We start from the raw sequence: 18,684 nt of genomic DNA, 5'->3' as shown, positions 1-18,684 counted from the left end.
AAATATAATAGTATATAAAATGGAGTAACAAGGCTTTCATGTGTAGGTCACTAGTAAAGACTAACTAACGGATAGAGGATAAAAAAAAATCATCTAGAAAACAAATGACTCTTTATAGTAAATAATTCTAATTTGTTCCATCCATATGTGGTTGTCATACGTATGTCCACAAGGACTGAAATACTGCAGAATCTTCACATTCTGCTCTTTCCCAAGTATGCAGCAGAACAAGTGGAATACTATTCTAAAGTTGCAGACACAGCTGGTTTGGACGTCTCATTTGCTATATTAATTACACCTATGCTGCCTAAATTATAAAAGTCTGGACAAGTTGACGGCTCCTGAAAAATCATTCCTTCTCTGGAGAAATGACGCTGCTTGAGCATTTGGCCTTTTGCAAATGAATCCTTTATTTCTTGTATCTCGTGTCATCTTAAAGAAAGGTGTCTTTACCGCTAAATAAAAAGTCACTTTAAAATATATCTTTCTCCATTCAATCTTCTCCGTACTCCAGTTTGTGTCTTTTTACCAATACTTGGTTTTCATCAATGCTAGCTTTATAGTAATTTAGTATGTATATAATATGCAGTGTAATATCCCTATTTGCATTTTTTATATTATTCCTATGCTTTTTAGGAATGTGTTGACAATTTGTTTTGTCCCTTAAAACCAGATATTGAAAGATCTCACTTTCTCTAAACTGTTTAGATTTTCTGCACATATTTGAGGTGGTTGCCATCTTGCCTGAGTTTGTCCTCGGTTTTAGTGTGTTTACCATTGGAAATCATTGAGCAGATCCAAACCTGAGGTAATTGCTTACACCCATTTCCATCTGTTTGGACATACCTGTTTTGGATCAAGGTAACCTCAACTTTATTGTCTCTCTTCTAAAAGAATGTGTTTTTTTATATATATATATATTGATCTCCATAGGTCAGCTGACCCTTTGACAGCATCAATTTCTTAAAGTGCTATAAAAATAGGAATTTGACATAATTACCACTAAATACGGGGAAACATTTTCCGACCCTTGAGCTCCTACTAATACTTGACACATCTCTATTTACTGATGCTAAATCCAAACCAGTTTTCCAATACCAACCAATGAAAACACTGAAATATAATCAGAGATCAAGGGGACCACAGCAGTAGATTAAAGGTTCAAGGTTTACAGATCACCGCAGATAGAGAACAAACAGTAGGGGGTATCCAGCATGTCAATCAATGTAAGCCCTCCTTCTCTTATCCTAATTGACTGTTTATAAAGCAGGAGAATGTAGAAGGTGTCCTATGTATACATTGCTTGTTACATTTTATAGACCCTTTAGCGGTTGTGTTTATTGTGGGTGTTGTGTCATATTATTCCTCGTCTTCCAAAACTAAATCTGGCTCCTACACATTTTGTGGAGATGTATGCGCCATTACATTTGATAGATCTTTTAGTTTTTTTTTATTTTGTTGTTACTGTTCAAAACTAAATCTAGTTTAGTTACTCCTGTACCTACCCTATAGTGGAGATGTACTGTATGCACTGTTCATTACATGTTTTTTTTGTGGGTGGGGCATCATTTTATTATTACATTTAGTACCTACCCCTGCACTTACATTGTGTACCCTAGACATATTCCTCAGTTTTCCTTATTGTTGTGGACCGTTTCACAAGTGGTAAATTAATAACATTTGCAATTGACTTGGCATGCTGTGACTATGTAAAATGCTCTGTAGAAATAACGGAATTATTATTATTACAAGCAAGCATTTTTCACTATGTGGTCACTTTTGCATTGCTTCAGGGGAAGGGTGAGTTATAAATACCAACAGAGAACCAGCAATGACCTTAGCTGTACGAACTCTACTTCTGATTTATGTATTCCAACTTTCCAGTGCTTTCAACTTTCCTGGAGGGTAAAATATATCCATTCTTATTTCTTTTGGCATTAAACAGAGTCTTTACCTCCTCTACTAAATCCATTAATCGCAGCAGAGGGGCCTAAAGATCTGGCCCGTTCAGCAGGGGAGGGGTCAAGTCATTCTCTGATGTCAGTATCAATCATGAGACCCTCAAAGAGTTCACTATTGTTTCACTGTGTCCTCTCATCTATGCTACCAACCAAATATTTGCTTAACAGTAGGTGCTACTTACAATAACTTTACATATTCCATCTATATCATTGATGTAGGTCCATTACTATTGAAAATTAATAAATAGCGGTCAAGTTGGGTGTCACACCCGAATATCCTCCATTTTTAGAATGGTATTGCAATACATGCAGACCATGAGATTACACCCAAAAAAGAGAGTTAACACTCTTCATAGGTGTGGGTTTAGTGCAAAAAGTCACCTCAATCTACATTAGAATGGACGGAGAAAATAAAATAAAATATAGATGTATCATAACGGCTAGTTTTTGCCTACGAAAAGCTGCAGTTCTGCTGAGATTTATTAAATCATAGTCATTCAGTATATTATCTAGTTACATTATTAAATCAAGGGTTTCCAAAGATCAATATCTTCCATACTGTATTACTACATGTGGTGACTTGCAATGGTACTTTATCTAAAAAGTCTTGCTTAATCCCCAGTAATCCTTGCTTTGGGCCCATTTGCTAACACTACACTTTGCCTTGTTCACTGCAGTATAACATGTTTTTAGATGCATGATTTAAAGGTTGAATAAATCAACCAACTTTTTTTTTTAAAGTGACATAGACAAAGTATAGTAAGTACTCATATGATATAGAACAACCTTTACATATGTAGAATGTGGGTATGTGAGAACGTCATATGCAGTAGTGCCAAGGATTGCTGCAGCCCCCTCCCAAACAAGCCTTTCAAAGGTGTGTTGTGCATGCCTGATTAACCAAGAGGAGTTGTGCAATTAGCATTCTTAGGCCTTATTCACACAGCTATGTTCTCTCAGTATTTTCCACTGATAACATGTGAAAGTTTTGAGTCATGTTGCGTCAGAGGTTCAAAAACAAAATATTGCTATACTATGTACAGATCAGTAAAATATGGACAAAACACAGATGTCATCAGTTACTGCTACATAGAGTACAATAAGAGCTATTTGTCTGTAAAACGGACAGAAATAGAAAGGGCCTTTTATTTTTTTCCTATGAAAACACAGTCCATGAAAAAATAGACGTGAGCAGAAGTATTAATTACAATGTTGAATGGGCTGTTATGCATCCATTATGTGCACATATGGCTAGATACCCATTGTGATACCCAGTGTAGACACATGTGGGTAGCACGGGGACTCAGTGGTTAGCACTGAGGCTCCTAGGTTCAAATCCGATCAAGGACAACATCTACAAGGTGTTTGCATGCTCTCCACGTGACTGCTTGAGTTTCTTCTGGTTTACTCCCTCCTCATTTTTACACACTTACAGGGAATTTAGATTGTGAGCCCTGTATGGGACAGTGACAGACAATGTCCATAAACGCACTGTGGAATATGATGGCGCAAGTAGAAGAAATAAATAACATACCTAAGTAACTGGCATGTGAATTAGACCTAAGACTTTGTTTATAATTGCTGTTACCATGCAGATTGTTCCTTGTAACCCCTAAAAGGGATTTAGGGTGCTGTTTGATGGGTAATGTAACACCCAAGGGTACCATTTGAATATAGAATTTAATAACTCTAATTGAAAGATTACTGTCTTATGAATGATGCTCATACATGTGTAACCTGATCAATAGTACACATGTAGTATAATTAGCTTAAAGGGGTTATCCACATTCTAAGTATAGTCTGACACCTGGGCCCCCAGGCAGATCAGTGGCTCCTGGTAATGTTTACATGCACGGAGCTACGCTGCTCACTCGCTGTAGGCAGCTTTAGGCAAAGCAACACTGGCCAAAAGCACCTAAAGCCTCCACTACATTTTATACACCGAGCAACACAGTGCCCAACATGCTAGCATTACAAGTAGCCGTACTGTCCTGGAGCAGCTGATCTATGGGGTTCTGGGTATTGGACCCTAGCAGATCAAATACTGATGACCTGTCCTAAAGATAGGCCATCAATAAAAAAGTGGATAACCCCTTTAATGTTACTAATAGCAAAGTAATCTAACAGTAAAGAGAACAGTTTAATATAAATGGACCTCCAGTATATTGACTTGTTAACTTCAACAAACATGGCACAATAAACATCCCTTCTGCTTTGTGTAGGAAAGCTCCGGACCTGATCCCTCTAGTATAGATTTTTTTTCAGCCCTTTTAACATCCCCTAAAGAAGACAGCTCTTGATGTCTTCTGTGGAACTCCAGGCAATACACATGAGATAGCTGTCAGATGAACCCTCCTTTGTCCAACAGCTATTTCGCCTGACCCCACTATACAGTACACATATATTCTTGGCCTGGCCGAGCAGTGCATTGGTTATGGAAGCAGAGAACGTCACTACCAGACAGCTCTGGCAGCAGCCTACGTCCCTGTGACAAACAGGATTGGGCATATGAAATCCAACCGTACGATCGTGATCTCCCATATCAACTGCAGTTTGTGGAGGGTTAGGGTAACCCTATACACATTAAATCCTAATGTGATGTTTAGGGACTGTAAGGTTTATTTGTGCACTGCATACTATTCATTTTGCACTGTATGGAATATTACAGAACACTTATGTTTACAAAGTTCTGACATAAGTATTTTATCTTTGTGTATGACATAACATCTTATTATCAGAATCCGTATATAGATCTCCAAGAACAATTATTATACATGTAGACCAGCCAGCAAGTGAAGTGTGATGAAAAGTCAGAGGAACAACTGGATTAAGGATTCTTATAAGGAAGTTATGCAAATGTCTTGTACATTCTGATTTTAGCATGGGAACAGACAGACTTTCTCATAGTGCTGTAACTTTTATGGTAATACCTTATTCCTGCGGAAAGAACAGGTCACAGTAAAACATATCTCTATCTGCCAAAAGGACAATACATACGGGGACATGAACTGTAAATTCTAAGAATATTAGAAGCTAAGGAGGAGTTCTGTGGGCACATACATGTAAGAAAAAAATTCAAGGTTATTTCTAATATTCTTAATAATTTAGTGTGGAGAAATGATTATTTCTTCTAATGTGCTAGACAGAAGAGGATGAGATTTGCAAAGCCAGAGGACAAATGGTATCCTGATAAAGAATAAACCAGCTCCAGGTTAGAGACTCCAGTGGTCAGCATCACCTTGTAGCACTGGGATCCTGCGTTCAAAGTGGAACAAGAGCAACATCTTAAGGATGTTCTCAATGTGTTTGTGTAGGTTTTCTCCCACACTTCACGAATATATTGAAATATGGTGCATGTATATCAAGACTGCAAATTTGGACTGTAACTCCATTGAGGAGCTTCATTTCACAGCCTTTTACACGGGGCTGTGATGGTAAAACATCTGCAGGTTTGGCACTGGAGAGTATAGCGACTATAAAGTGATGTCACAAGACACCATTTCTACAAATGTCAAGTTTAGAGACCTGTCACTGAGTATTTGCCGATGATATGCCTTACAGTAACATTAGACCTCCTACAGACTACCATACATTACAGAATAATAGGGTTGTGTTGTGACAAGGCATACCACAGTGACTAAAATGTTAGGAAGCTCCTATGTCTAGCTTTGGATGCCGCTTTGGAATTTCCCTTAATAACTGGCTAGTTATTAAAAAGCAAAGTATTTACCACAAAAGTACAAGGAAATTCATGTTTTATTCTCTGCGGACAGAAGAGAATGTAATAACTAAGTTGGGAGTGGACAATGGGTTCTGCTTGAGAAGAAGATCCTCCGTTTCAGTTTAGAGTTGAGAATTTTACATCCATATCAAACACCTTTACCTCATCTCTAAAAGGCGCCTTCTATGACCTGTTGTGCGAGTCTGTAAATGTTGCTTTATTTTCTTTACTTCCTATTTACTGGGGTCATGTGGGTGAGACTGCACACAGCTTGACTATCAGAGGCTGGTAGCAGGGGGTCAATTAGACCTGGGCCAGCTGGCCAAACACACCGGCCATCACAGTGCAAGTGATTTAATTACGTGCTAGTAGGGGAGATGTCACATTTCCTACTTACTACTTCAGTGGGCCTGTAGTACTTGAGATCAACTTTCACATGGACTTTTCCAGTCTCACTGCAGCGGCCCACTTCATTTTCATTCTTGCCCTCCCACCTGTAAAGAAAGACAAACACATGATGAACACAAGGCTCCATTCAAAGACTTGGCTAGGAACATTTGGCCGCTTTATTTCACCTCCCAAAAAGTATGGCGTCAAACCCATCTCCCTAGGAGAGCGTAAACTCATTATCAGATGGAACAAAGGAGAAGACCTGCCACTAGAATAATTTCCCAAATTGTCACATTCTTGCCATGTGTGAAATGCCCAAATTGTGCATTCCAAATTATAGCTGTGTGTGTAAACCTTCATTGGAAAGTAAGGCGGAAAACCCTGTGAACAAACATTTAAAACCATCTTAGCTGCCACTGTAGATCCTAAGTGTGTCAAACCTTACAAAAGCTGAAAATATAAGATTCTGTGTGCGGAAATTAATTTATAAACTAAATAGCTCGCTGATAGTTATAATACACATTTTTTGATTGTATTTTTTTCTGTTCTGTCAGAGTCTTTTTCATCAATCTAAACATCCCGTCCTCTCTAGGTTCTTATCCATCTCATCTGTACAGAATAAATAAGTGAGAATGGGGCATATTTATTATACAGTTTTCTGGTAAACAAGGCATAAAAAGATGCATTTTTACAGTAGTGCACAAACCACCATTTTGTACAAAACAAAGTTTGACTTTTATATTTTTTGTGCCCCCTTTGCCACTTCTGTGGAGGGACAGAGTCATCAAGATTTACGCCAGAAACCTGCTGTAAATGAAGCGAGAAATGTACGGCAGTTATGAGCTGAAGTACACCGTCCCGGCGCACTGTCTGACGGAGGATGCTTGTCATTGATGAGGTGCATACCCTCTGCCAGCAATGGGGTTATGAAGACTGCCATTGATAACACCAGTCTTCATAAATTTGCCCCAGTGTTTTTTCCTATTTCTAATAAGTAAAAAAAAAACCATTTAACATCCACCAACAATGTGCATGTACACTGTGGTCAGAGTACTGCATTATTTTGTATGCATATATGGAATAATAACATAAATGACTGTTTACATGGGAACCCCCAACAAATATTTGGTAGATTCCTGAGAATCTAATAGACATTTTCCATACAATCTTCATGGCTTAACTGGAGGGAATATATTACAATCAATCTCTATCTCACGAGATATCTTGAGATAACAATGGGATATTATTTTTCATTCAATCAAATAACATGAATAGAGAATAAAAGGCAAAAGAAATAACTGTCCAGAGGTCTCAGCCATTTTAGCCTCTCTAAGTACAGCCTACATCTTCCTCATTTTTACCAGACATCTAGATATAATTGGTGGCCCAACAGTTACAGTTCCTGCTCATTAAACGGTCAATAACCTTTCGACAACTGAGTCTTATTGAATAGATCATGTGATCCAGACCACCATGCAATGTGCTTTAATTAAAAATGCAGCTGCTTTTTGCCTGAAAAAGCTCCTTTAAGTTCCTGCCATCAGGTGAATGTCTTCTATATAATTTGTAGTTCATGCCTTGTTACCAGGGAGGTTCTGTCCATAGATACATCAAACTTCGAGACACAGTGAGTGGAAGGAGGACAGAATGTTTTGTCAACACAGAATGGAGAGGGGAATGATGTTTTCCTAACATCAAGTATGCAAACAGCTTTCCGTATCCACTAAACTGAACATTTAAAAAATGACAATGGATTTACCATCTGGCGTACACAGCACTGTCATGTGAATGTAGGCTAACCTTAAGATTCACACGACGTGTGTTCATCGGATTTACTAGCCTGAAAATCATATTGGGAGAAGGACTCCTAGCAATACATTTATCTATGCTGCTAGAGGTTCCTACCTCCCAGTGACATTGTCCAGTAGAGATTATTGTGCCCCATCTGTTCACAGTTTGTATGTGGTATTACAACTCAATCCCATAGCAGCTACATTTTTTATTCCTGGAAACCCTTTTAAGACTGTGGACACATGCTTTGCATCCACAGCGGTTTTGGCTTTTGCATGAAATGGAGTGGGGAGAAAAACGCATTGTTTACAGTCCCAGCAAAAGTGAATGAGATTTTACTTAATCAGATACCGACACTGTGAGAAAAAAAAAAGCAGAAAACATACGGTTTTCAAAAATACGTGCATTTTTGAAAAATTAAGCATGTTTCAGGGGTATTCCGATGAAATACATTTGTGGTCTGTTCACAGGTTAAGTCATAAGTATCTGATAGATGTGGGTCCTGGCGCCTACACCTATCTCTAAAATTAACCATCCCAGGCTCCATCTCCTGGCCCTCTCTCACCGCAAACTCTCTGACTGCGAACGCAAAACAGTTCTCAATAGTCAGGTTCTACAGAAACCGCATAGCTCCCTCTTGTGGACATGTTATAAACATTTTTTGTGGAAACTTATATGGTTGTTTTTCCCACTTCATCTGCTCTGTTTTTTGCTGTGATTTGCTATGTGTGTCTTTACCCTAATATTAAGGATAGCTAAACACTAACACTAAACTCGATATAAAAGCTGACTCTGTAGAAACACTCCAGTTCAGCCGCCCCTTAGCGGAGATGCAGTTAGTAACAGTTAGTGTCAAGTTTTGGTCTTTTCGGGAAGGAATGGAGTTGAATTACAGACACAGACTTCCATATGTAAAGAACCATCTATTCACTGACAGACTGAAGTAGCGTTTAGCCCACTTCTCCCAGGTGAATTAAAGACTAGAGGTAAAATGTTTCAATCTGGAATATTACTAGTTATGTCTCCCAAAATGTCATAAAAAACAATCCTGGTCTTAGGAATGATTAATGACGTAAACTAAGGTTACGGTGATATATTCATTACTGTACATGGGACATGCAAACCGAGCCAACAGATGATTGTGAAAGGACAGGACAAGGGTGTAACCATTCTGCTGACACGCTGAAGTCTTTTCAATAAGAAATACATGGAAAATTATTTAGCATCACAATCATAATGTATATCCTATACTGCAGTTTACAAGCTTTGGAAGGATGGCACGCTTTATATTCTAAATACCTTGCCATGAAATCTGTATAATTTTATCACTGTATTATAATTTAGGCTAGGTTTACATCTGCATTGGGACTTCCATTATGAGCCTGTTACAGATTCTGTCAGTTTAAATAAGCTGTACATATACTGAAACATGTAAATGGTTGTCTTCCAACTTAGGATCTGTTTATGCCTACTTTGGTGGTTCCATGAAGGGGAAGACCCCTGAAGCCAGACAAAAGGCAGGAGCACAGTATGACTCGCTATTTTGTTTGATAAAATGCTGACCTCTATGACAGAACCTATAGACCTCCGTTATGGTCAGTGGGGTCTACTGGATGAAAGTTATGTCCATTATTTGTCAGATCAAGCGCTTCCAATAATTTCCATCACAGGAGCAGAGCACAGAATGCACCCTGTGATACTGTATTATTAACACTAGTTCAGTTATTATCATTGCTTATTTTAGGAGCACTATTAATATATTTGTGTATACAATACACAAAACAAGTAAAATGCTAACATGTGACCAACTGGTACAGTGGGATAGAAGACCCTGCCATTAGGTGAGGATAGAAGTTGTTCAGATGGTGGTCTGGTTACAGTAATGCTATAGAAGTATGTAGGCCTTCCTGAAGAAGTGAGTCTTCAGGGTCCTCTTGAAGTTTGTGATTGTGGAGGACAGTCTTGTGTGTCGTGGTAGAAAGTTTCAGAGTATGAAGGATGCAAGGGAGATGGTTTTGTGAAGCGGGTAAGAGCAGGGTGTAGATGGAAAACAGGAGGGGACGCAGTACAGAGCCTTGAGGGACACCTAGTAACAGGAGTTGTGTGTGAAAGGGACACACTGAATGTGAAGTTGGTGAGGTATGAACAGACCCAGGAGGGGTCCAAATCTGTGATTCGAAGGGAAGAGAGAATTTGTAAGGAATGGTCAACTGTATCAAAGGTGGAGGAAAGGTCTAGGAGTAAGAGAACAGAGTAACTGGCTTTGGCAGTCACTTGGTAGGTCATTTGTACTTTGGTTAGGGTGGTTTCTGTGGAAAGATGGGGTCAGAAGCCTGACTGTGGGCTTTCAAAGAGTAAGATGGATGAAAGGATGGAGGATAGTTCAAAGTGGATGTGAAGTTTAAGGAGTTTCAAGGCATATGGGAGAATTGAGATGGGTTAATAGTTGGATAGAGAGGATGGGTCAAGGGATGGTTTCTTAATGATGGGTGTGACAGTAGCATGTTTAAAGGCAGAAGGGAAAGTACTACTAGTTAGAGATAGGTTGAAAAGGTGGGTTAGAGCAGGAGTTAAGACTTCAGTGAGGTTAGGGATGAAGTGTGAATGGATTGGGTTAAGCACACAGGTGGTGATGCGTGATTTAGAAATTAGGGTGGAGAGCTTTTCACTGGTGATGGTGAAGAAGCAGGTTATAGAAAAAAAGCACCTAACAGTTGGTTAGAGTAGCTGTGGGGGGTGTAGGGTGAGGCCGTCTCTGATGGTGTTAGTTTTGTTTTTGAAGTAAGAGGCAAAGTCTTCAGCTGAGATAAGTTATGTCGGAGGGGGCACCAGGGGATGGAGAAGGGAGTTGAAGGTGTTAAATGACTGTTTTGGGTTGTGGCATAGGAAAGATATGAGAGTGGTGAAATGAACTTATTTTGCAGAGATTAGTGCATTCTTTATAACTGATGAAGTCTTCCTTAAAGTGGCTTTTTTTTCCCGTAGAGACTTTCTACCTCCCTCAAGTCTTTTTTTTTTTTTTTTTCTGTCAGGGCCATATGCTAGGGTTGCGTATTGAATGGTGAAACTCTAGTGTGTGTGCAAAGTGGGCCACTGAGTCAAGGGCTGAAGTAATGGTAGTATAGAAAGCAGTAGCAGCATTTGTGCTGTGGAGTGAGGATATACCAGAAAGTGGTAATAGAGTAAGAGTGCGGATGTCAAAGCGTTTAAGGTTCCTATGGAGGTTTCTGGATTGGGGTAGCCGTGTGTTGGAAAGTTAGAGGGATTGAATCGGGAACAAAGGTGGGTGAAGATCAGATGAAGTGTGTGCCCCCCTATGTGAGTGGCAGTGGAGGACCACTTTGAGAGGCCAAAGGGGGTAGTGAGAGGGTAGAGTTTGGAAGCAGAAGGATACATTGAGTCAATGGGGATGATGAAATCGCCGTTGATAATAGTGAAATATAGAAGTGAAAATGTGTAAATATCCATCCATATATGGTTGTACCAGTTTCAGGAACTGGGATTATGTATCTAAAATGAAAACCATAATTCAAGTGAATGGGGATGTTCTGCAGCTTCATGTCCAAAACTAGCGCTGCAGCACCTTCATTGTAATGCTCAATAGGGGTTCCAGCAATAGGACCCCACTGATTATAAAGACTGTTGGCAAATCCTATAAATATGCCATAACTTTCTTTAAAGAATCTTTCACAACAGTCTTTATTAAACTCTATGTTAATAAAATGCTCTTAAAAAGCAGGGAAGTCACACTTTGGGGTGATGAGAGCAATGGTGATGTTCTTATTGAATTCCAGATGACACTGCTTTTAGCTCCGTATGAATTGTTCTGGTGTGAGATTCCCTTTACCCACTACAGTACACTTAGTTAGTATGGTAGTCCTAAGTGGCAAGCTGTTGCTACATAATTAGAAGCATACTCTTCTGGTTGATATAGTTTGCACAGCAATTGCGTCAATGAGATCAGGAGTGGGGTATTTGGGAAGAATATCAGACCACCACTAAGCAGTAGAAATGATGCGGATCTTCTATCTGAATTTATATGTAGAAAATTTGCACCAAATCTCATATATGAGACACATATAGATTGACATGTGGTGTGGATCTTACATCAATTCTTCCTGAGAATTTTCACTGTGGATTTCACTTTTTGGAATGTATAGTGTAAAATTTGTGAAACTATCTACATTTAAAAAAAAAAAAAAGAGAATTTTGCCACACATTCACAATAAAAGTTGTGGTGAAATCTGAGATTATTTATTTGTTTTCCATGCTGTGCAGAGATACACTAAAGGTGGAAATCAGAGAACACTCTGAGCTACACGATTACCCTGTGAATGCTGCGACTAATGCTGAATTTTACTGAGACTCAGGGGTTCCTCCTAAAGAGTCTGTTACAGGCTTTCCTCTTCTCTACCTGCACCAGTTTATATGAAAAGATATTTGTCGTACCTATACAGTGATCTGTATAGCATGCTTAGTGTAAAATTTCCAGTATGGATCTCCACCATAGCCACTAGATAAGAGCGACACAGAGGAGCTGATCAAGATGCCTAGCTAGATGGGGGCAGATTGGCACACAATGAAGTATGTAATGGCAATGTACAAAGTAAGTTGGTATATCATTATTATGAAGTCCGGACTCCTGGCTCCAAAGAGTTTACATACAGTCCTATGAAAAAGTTTGGGCACCCCTATTAATCTTAATCATTTTTAGTTCTAAATATTTTGGTGTTTGCAGCAGCCATTTCAGTTTGATATATCTAATAACTGATGGACACAGTAATATTTCAGGATTGAAATGAGGTTTATTGTACTAACAGAAAATGCGCAATATGCATTAAACCAAAATTTGACCGGTGCAAAAATATGGGCACCTCAACAGAAAAGTGACATTAATATTTAGTACATCCTCCTTTTGCAAAGATAACAGCCTCTAGTCACTTCCTGTAGCTTTTAATCAGTTCCTGGATCCTGGATGAAGGTATTTTGGACCATTTCTTTCTACAAAACAATTCAAGTTCAGTTAAGTTTGATGGTCGCCGAACATGGACAGCCCGCTCTCAAATGATCTGAAAACAAAGATTGTTCAACATAGTTGTTCAGGGGAAGGATACAAAACGTTGTCTCAGAGATTTAACCTGTCAGTTTCCACTGTGAGGAACATAGTAAGGAAATGGAAGACCACAGGGACAGTTCTTGTTAAGCCCAGAAGTGGCAGGCCAAGAAAAATATCAGAAAGGCAGAGAAGAAGAATGGTGAGAACAGTCAAGGACAATCCACAGACCACCTCCAAAGAGCTGCAGCATCATCTTGCTGCAGATGGTGTCACTGTGCATCGGTCAACTATACAGCGCACTTTGCACAAATAGAAGCTGTATGGGAGAGTGATGAGAAAGAAGCCGTTTCTGCAAGCACGCCACAAACAGAGTTGCCTGAGGTATGAAAAAGCACATTTGGACAAAGCAGCTTCATTTTGGAAACAAAAATTGAGTTGTTTGGTTATAAAAAAAGGCGTTATGCATGGCGTCCAAAAAGAAACAGCATTCCAAGAAAAACACATGCTACCCACTGTAAAATTTGGTGGAGGTTCCATCATGCTTTGGGGCTGTGTGGCCAATGCCGGCATCGGGAATCTTGTTAAAGTTGAGGGTCGCATGGATTCCACTCAGTATCAGCAGATTCTTGAGAATAATGTTCAAGAATCAGTGACGAAGTTGAAGTTACGCCGGGGATGGATATTTCAGCAAGACAATGATCCAAAACACCGCTCCAAATCCTCAGGCATTCATGCAGAGGAACAATTACAATGTTCTGGAATGGCCATCCCAGTCCCCAGACCTGAATATCATTGAACATCTGTGGGATGATTTGAAGCGGGCTGTCCATGCTCGGCGACCATCTAACTTAACTGAACTTGAATTGTTTGTCCAAAATACCTTTATCCAGGATCCAGGAACTGATTAAAAGCTACAGGAAGCGACTAGAGGCTGTTATCTTTGCAAAAGGAGGATATACTAAATATTAATGTCACTTTTCTGTTGAGGTGCCCATACTTTTGCACCGGTCAAATTTTGGTTTAATGCATATTGCGCATTTTCTGTTAGTACAATAAACCTCATTTCAATCCTGAAATATTACTGTGTCCATCAGTTATTAGATATATCAAACTGAAATGGCTGTTGCAAATACCAAAATATTTAGAACTAAAAATGATTAAGATTAATAGGGGTGCCCAAACTTTTTCATAGGACTGTATGACAGGAATTTTGGTAACAGAATATTTAACTCTAAGATAATTTCCCTCTGTGATGGATACAACTCCACTGAGTTTTATGCACTATGTAGTTTGTAAAAGGCTGCATACATTGTTCCCGTGCTTAGATAACAGTAATGACGTCTTGTTGTTATGTCATTTGCTTACACTATGGTTTTCCCGATGTGCCTGAAAGCTTTCTCCACAAACTCACGAACGCTGTGGACCTCCCCTGTAGATATCACAAAGTCTTCAGGCTCATCTGTTTGTAGCATCAACCACATCGCCTGCAGAGAAAATAAACAGCACAAGTGAGTATGATATACCATAGTAGAATAGAGCTTGCTGTCAGCATGAAGAGTAATGCGTCCTACTAGTACACACACTTCTGCATTCTTCTATTATTACAGCCTACAGATTAGATTTACCTCTTGGATGTTATAGAGCATATATCAGATATATATCTCAATAAGGTCAGTACTCCGACATAGGTAAAGAAAAAAAAATATGATGGGTTTTGTGAATGGTGTTAGCCAAAGTGCTTTTTTTCTTTACCTACATTGGCGTGCTCATATTTATTCTTCTGAATTTCTTTTTACAGATACAAACAGCTGTTGGTCTTCAGACATTAGCTGATAATATAAATTGCACATTTCCCTACTGTAAATTTGCTTTTATGATACATAAACCATTTAGCAAACAAGTGAAGCTGGAGAGAGTGTGGCATACCACTAGAATGCCTTGGGTACAGTTACACAGCTGCTGCTTTAAGTCTTTTGTATACATTTGTGATTATGTGCAATTTATTCACATATGTACCATAGATTCTATTAAAACATGGTATAATGTAAGGGACAAAGTTACAGATCATTGGATCTTTATATCAGCAACTCTAAGGGGGCGTTCACACTACCGTCAGTGTCCGACAGGTAGTGTACACTCCTAGTGTCCGTTCAAAATCTCACACGGACATTAGGAACGGACACTTGCTGTGTCCGTGACACTTGTCATTCATTTAAATGGCGATCGGGTGCGTTCTTTTGCACTCCGTGCCCTTCCTTCACTATCCGCTTGTAAAGATGTCTGACTTTTCAAGCGGACAGAAAAACCCTACATGTCGGGTTTTTCTGTCCGCTTGAAAAGTCAGACATCTTTACAAGCGGATAGTGAAGGAAGGGCACGGAGTGCAAAAGAACGCACCCGATCGCCATTTAAATGAATGAAAAGTGTCACGGACACAGCTAGTGTCAGCTCCTAATGTCCGTGCGAGATTTTGAACGGACACTAGGAGCGGACACTACCTGTCGGACACTGACGGTAGTGTGAACGCCCCCTAACACTGCATACTTATTTAAGTTAGTGCACTTCAAGCATTACTGAAATATTCTGGCCTTTACTGACCACAATTATTGGAAATAATTAAAGTCAAGTCTTAATTACTTTGCTCATTTTAACATTATACACATCTGCTAATGACCAATATGACTAGGTGGCTAAGAACTGTCCAATAAACACTTGTCTGAAGATGGTAAATGATATATAACACAGATCCCACTGATGGATGATGGATAAGTCTACATCCCACCCTTATACTGCTGTAGACTATGATACTCTTGTCATCAAATAAGTGACCTGACAGAATGGAACCTTCTATTAAATGTGTATCTTCTCCATCATGTCTGGATAGCCATATTTTTACAGTAACAGCCAAAAGTTCTTTACAGATGGTGTCATTTTTCAGAATGCTGTTAACAATGAAGGAAATCAATTAAATTAAATAATCAACAGGTTTAATGGCGTCTTCCTCATTACAGATTTAGTATTTTGGAATCTACTTTTAGTATAGGAATGCATTTGTTTTCGGTTATCAGTCTTTTTGGTTCCTATGGAACAGGTGGGTCTGACATCAGAGATTGTTCTTCTTTTGCATGGTACCATGGCTAGGTTTGGTGCTGGTGACATTCCTATTTGGTAGTCAGTTTGATATTTTTAGCATGATAATAGGTATAGCCATACACATTAGACCAAAGTCAGTCAAATCTGTGTATTAGATGCTCCGTTTAATTGGCAGATGATGGAGATAAAAAGTACTGGGTATGTGGAATTTCAGAATGCTTGATTCTGTATTTGCAAGGGAGATAAACCAATGCTAGGACTCTGATGGTGGCTAATGCCTTCCTACCTACTGAGAAGATACACATGCTAGGCCAAACAAAGCACACGTGTATGGGGACAATAGGAACAACTGAACACTGCTGAAGGTATATGGTCACCCATACATTACAATAAGTAGTCATGTTTTCCCTCCACATTTGAAAATAGCTTGTGAGAGCTATAGACAAGCCAAAATAACATTTTCATTACTATGTTCAGTATTCTTTATTAGCAATCACATTCCAGGACATACAGAAGTACATTTGGACTAGCTATATTATCCTGGTTGTAATTACGTATTGTATAATTCATACAACTTTTTTATGAAATTGAATTTAAAAAAATAAAACAAACCCCCTACTTCCAACACTTTAAGAAGCCGAGCCACACAGTCATATGGGAAACTAGAGAATGTATTTAGTTTGGCAGGGATAAAATGCGTTGTGCTGTGTCACAGCAGCTGTACCTGGGAATGCCATGTGCAAGGTGTTGCCCATTTTCAGACAACTCCTTTCATTTAACATAGCCTCCCCATCAGGAACACACTCTTCTCTGTTCAGGTGTTCTTAGCTGTCAGACTCCATGAAGAAACAGAGGAGTCTGTAAACATTTAGTGGTAACAGTCGTAAAATTACTAGTAACACTGCAGAGCTCATTTTTTTACGTTGAAACAATAGTTTTCAATTACTGCGAGGGACAGATTCAATTATATATCCCTTTTGTCTTTCATTATTCCTCAACAATAGCATTCTATTCATCCTTGTGTTTACACAAGAAAGTCCCAAGTGTGAAAAATAAACTAATGAGATACTCAGGTAGTAAACACTGAGGATTATTCCATATGGATTCACAAGGATCATGCCTAACCTTTCCCAATGGACCCTGACACATATCCCCCCAAACCCAGACAGTTATTTCATACAAAATACATCAGGAAGAATCTCTACTAAATCAAATTCTGTAATGTCTTTCTTCATACAAACTGCTTTCTTTTTTTCTAATAAGAACATAGTTTTACAACGTTGTATTAACCAGCAAATACTAATATGCTTGGGTTATTATGAGCCTGTATCATTTAGGCTGCCCCCTTCCCCCATTGAGCTTTTACTATGGATAACTTCAAATAAAATTTTTATAACAAAATTCCAGTAACAGATGATATGATCATCAACAATGCAATCAAAATTGGTCAGTGAATAGTTAATACATTAAAATAATATATCTGGATAAATATGTTTTTAATAGAAATTTCAATCTTTGGCAATTTATGATTTCATATGCTTACTACCCTGGGATTTCTGTTATATATTTGTGTATACATTCTGGCATTTCCTGTCTGTAAAACCCCTATCAGTCAAAATTTATTAAGTAGAGTACACAGTTTTGCGACCAGAAGGCCAAGGAGGAGGGGGCTCACTTCTTGCTACCATTCCCCAAATTCAGTGGCGAGAGACACTCACTTCAGGAGTCTCTCTAACCATTGTCTGGACTTCAGCTCTATGGAGGAGAAAATAAAAAGTATCCATCCTGCTGGTGGAAGAAGAAAACAAATCAGGCATAGCCGCACTAGATGTCCGTGCAAGCCAGAGACTGAGGAGATGATATGCCATAGACTTCTATAGCAACTACTGCAGAATCGCCCTATCACTTACCGTATATACTCGAGTATAAGCCGACCCGAATATAAGCCGAGGCCCCTAATTTTACCACAAAAAACAGGGAAAACTTATTGACTCGAGTATAAGCCTGGGGGATTCAGCCTAGCTGAATATAGGGTATCTGCAGTGCTCCTATTAACCCCTTCCCGACGGAACAGGAGCACTGCAGATACCTTATATTCAGTAGACCGCGCACTTTCAGACACAGGGATACCTATATACACCGTATAAGGCCTCTGTATAAAAGTAATTCCCCTTTCGCTCCCATACAGTATTATGTCCCATTTAGTTCCCTCACATACAGTATAATGCCCCTTTGAGGCCCACACACAATATAATCTAATCTTTAATGTTCCTCATTATAACATAATGCCCCTAACAATGCCCTCATGTCCCCACACAGTACAACACCCCTTGTGTTTCTACATTGTATAGTGATAATGCCCCTACATAAATATACTGCCACTTAACTTTTGCCCAGCATATAGCTCCATTATTTCCTCCATGCATGCTCATGTTGGCAAGGCTCCACACATTATAACACCATTATAACAGTATAACACCCCCTTATTCCCCCACACAATGTAGTGATAATGCCTCCTTATTACCAGACATGGTATAATAAAACTTTCTTATTCTCCCAAACAGTTAATATTCCTTATGCTCACACATGGTATAATACCCCCCTTATACCCCATATAGTATAATGATAGTGCCCCATAGCATAATGCTCTATTAGGCAAACCCCCATCCTGC

General features: G+C 39.1%; 1 protein-coding gene across 3 annotated transcripts in view; it reads right to left on the bottom strand.

Annotated features, from left to right (window-relative positions):
* The window catches only part of GMDS (GDP-mannose 4,6-dehydratase), a 429,933-nt gene that overhangs the window by 71,228 nt on the left and 340,021 nt on the right, over positions 1 to 18,684 (bottom strand). For all 3 annotated transcript variants that reach the window (XM_075270766.1, XM_075270767.1, XM_075270768.1), the window contains exons 9-10: positions 14,285 to 14,403; positions 6,080 to 6,176 (exon numbers count right to left, since the gene is read on the bottom strand). In XM_075270766.1, coding sequence (XP_075126867.1) covers positions 6,080 to 6,176; positions 14,285 to 14,403 — 216 coding nt within the window. The remainder of the gene's footprint in view (positions 1 to 6,079; positions 6,177 to 14,284; positions 14,404 to 18,684) is intronic.

This window comes from Leptodactylus fuscus, chromosome 4 (assembly GCF_031893055.1).
Source record: "Leptodactylus fuscus isolate aLepFus1 chromosome 4, aLepFus1.hap2, whole genome shotgun sequence".
Classification (NCBI taxonomy): Eukaryota; Metazoa; Chordata; class Amphibia; order Anura; family Leptodactylidae; genus Leptodactylus; species Leptodactylus fuscus.
This window is presented reverse-complemented; position numbering and strand designations above follow the sequence as displayed.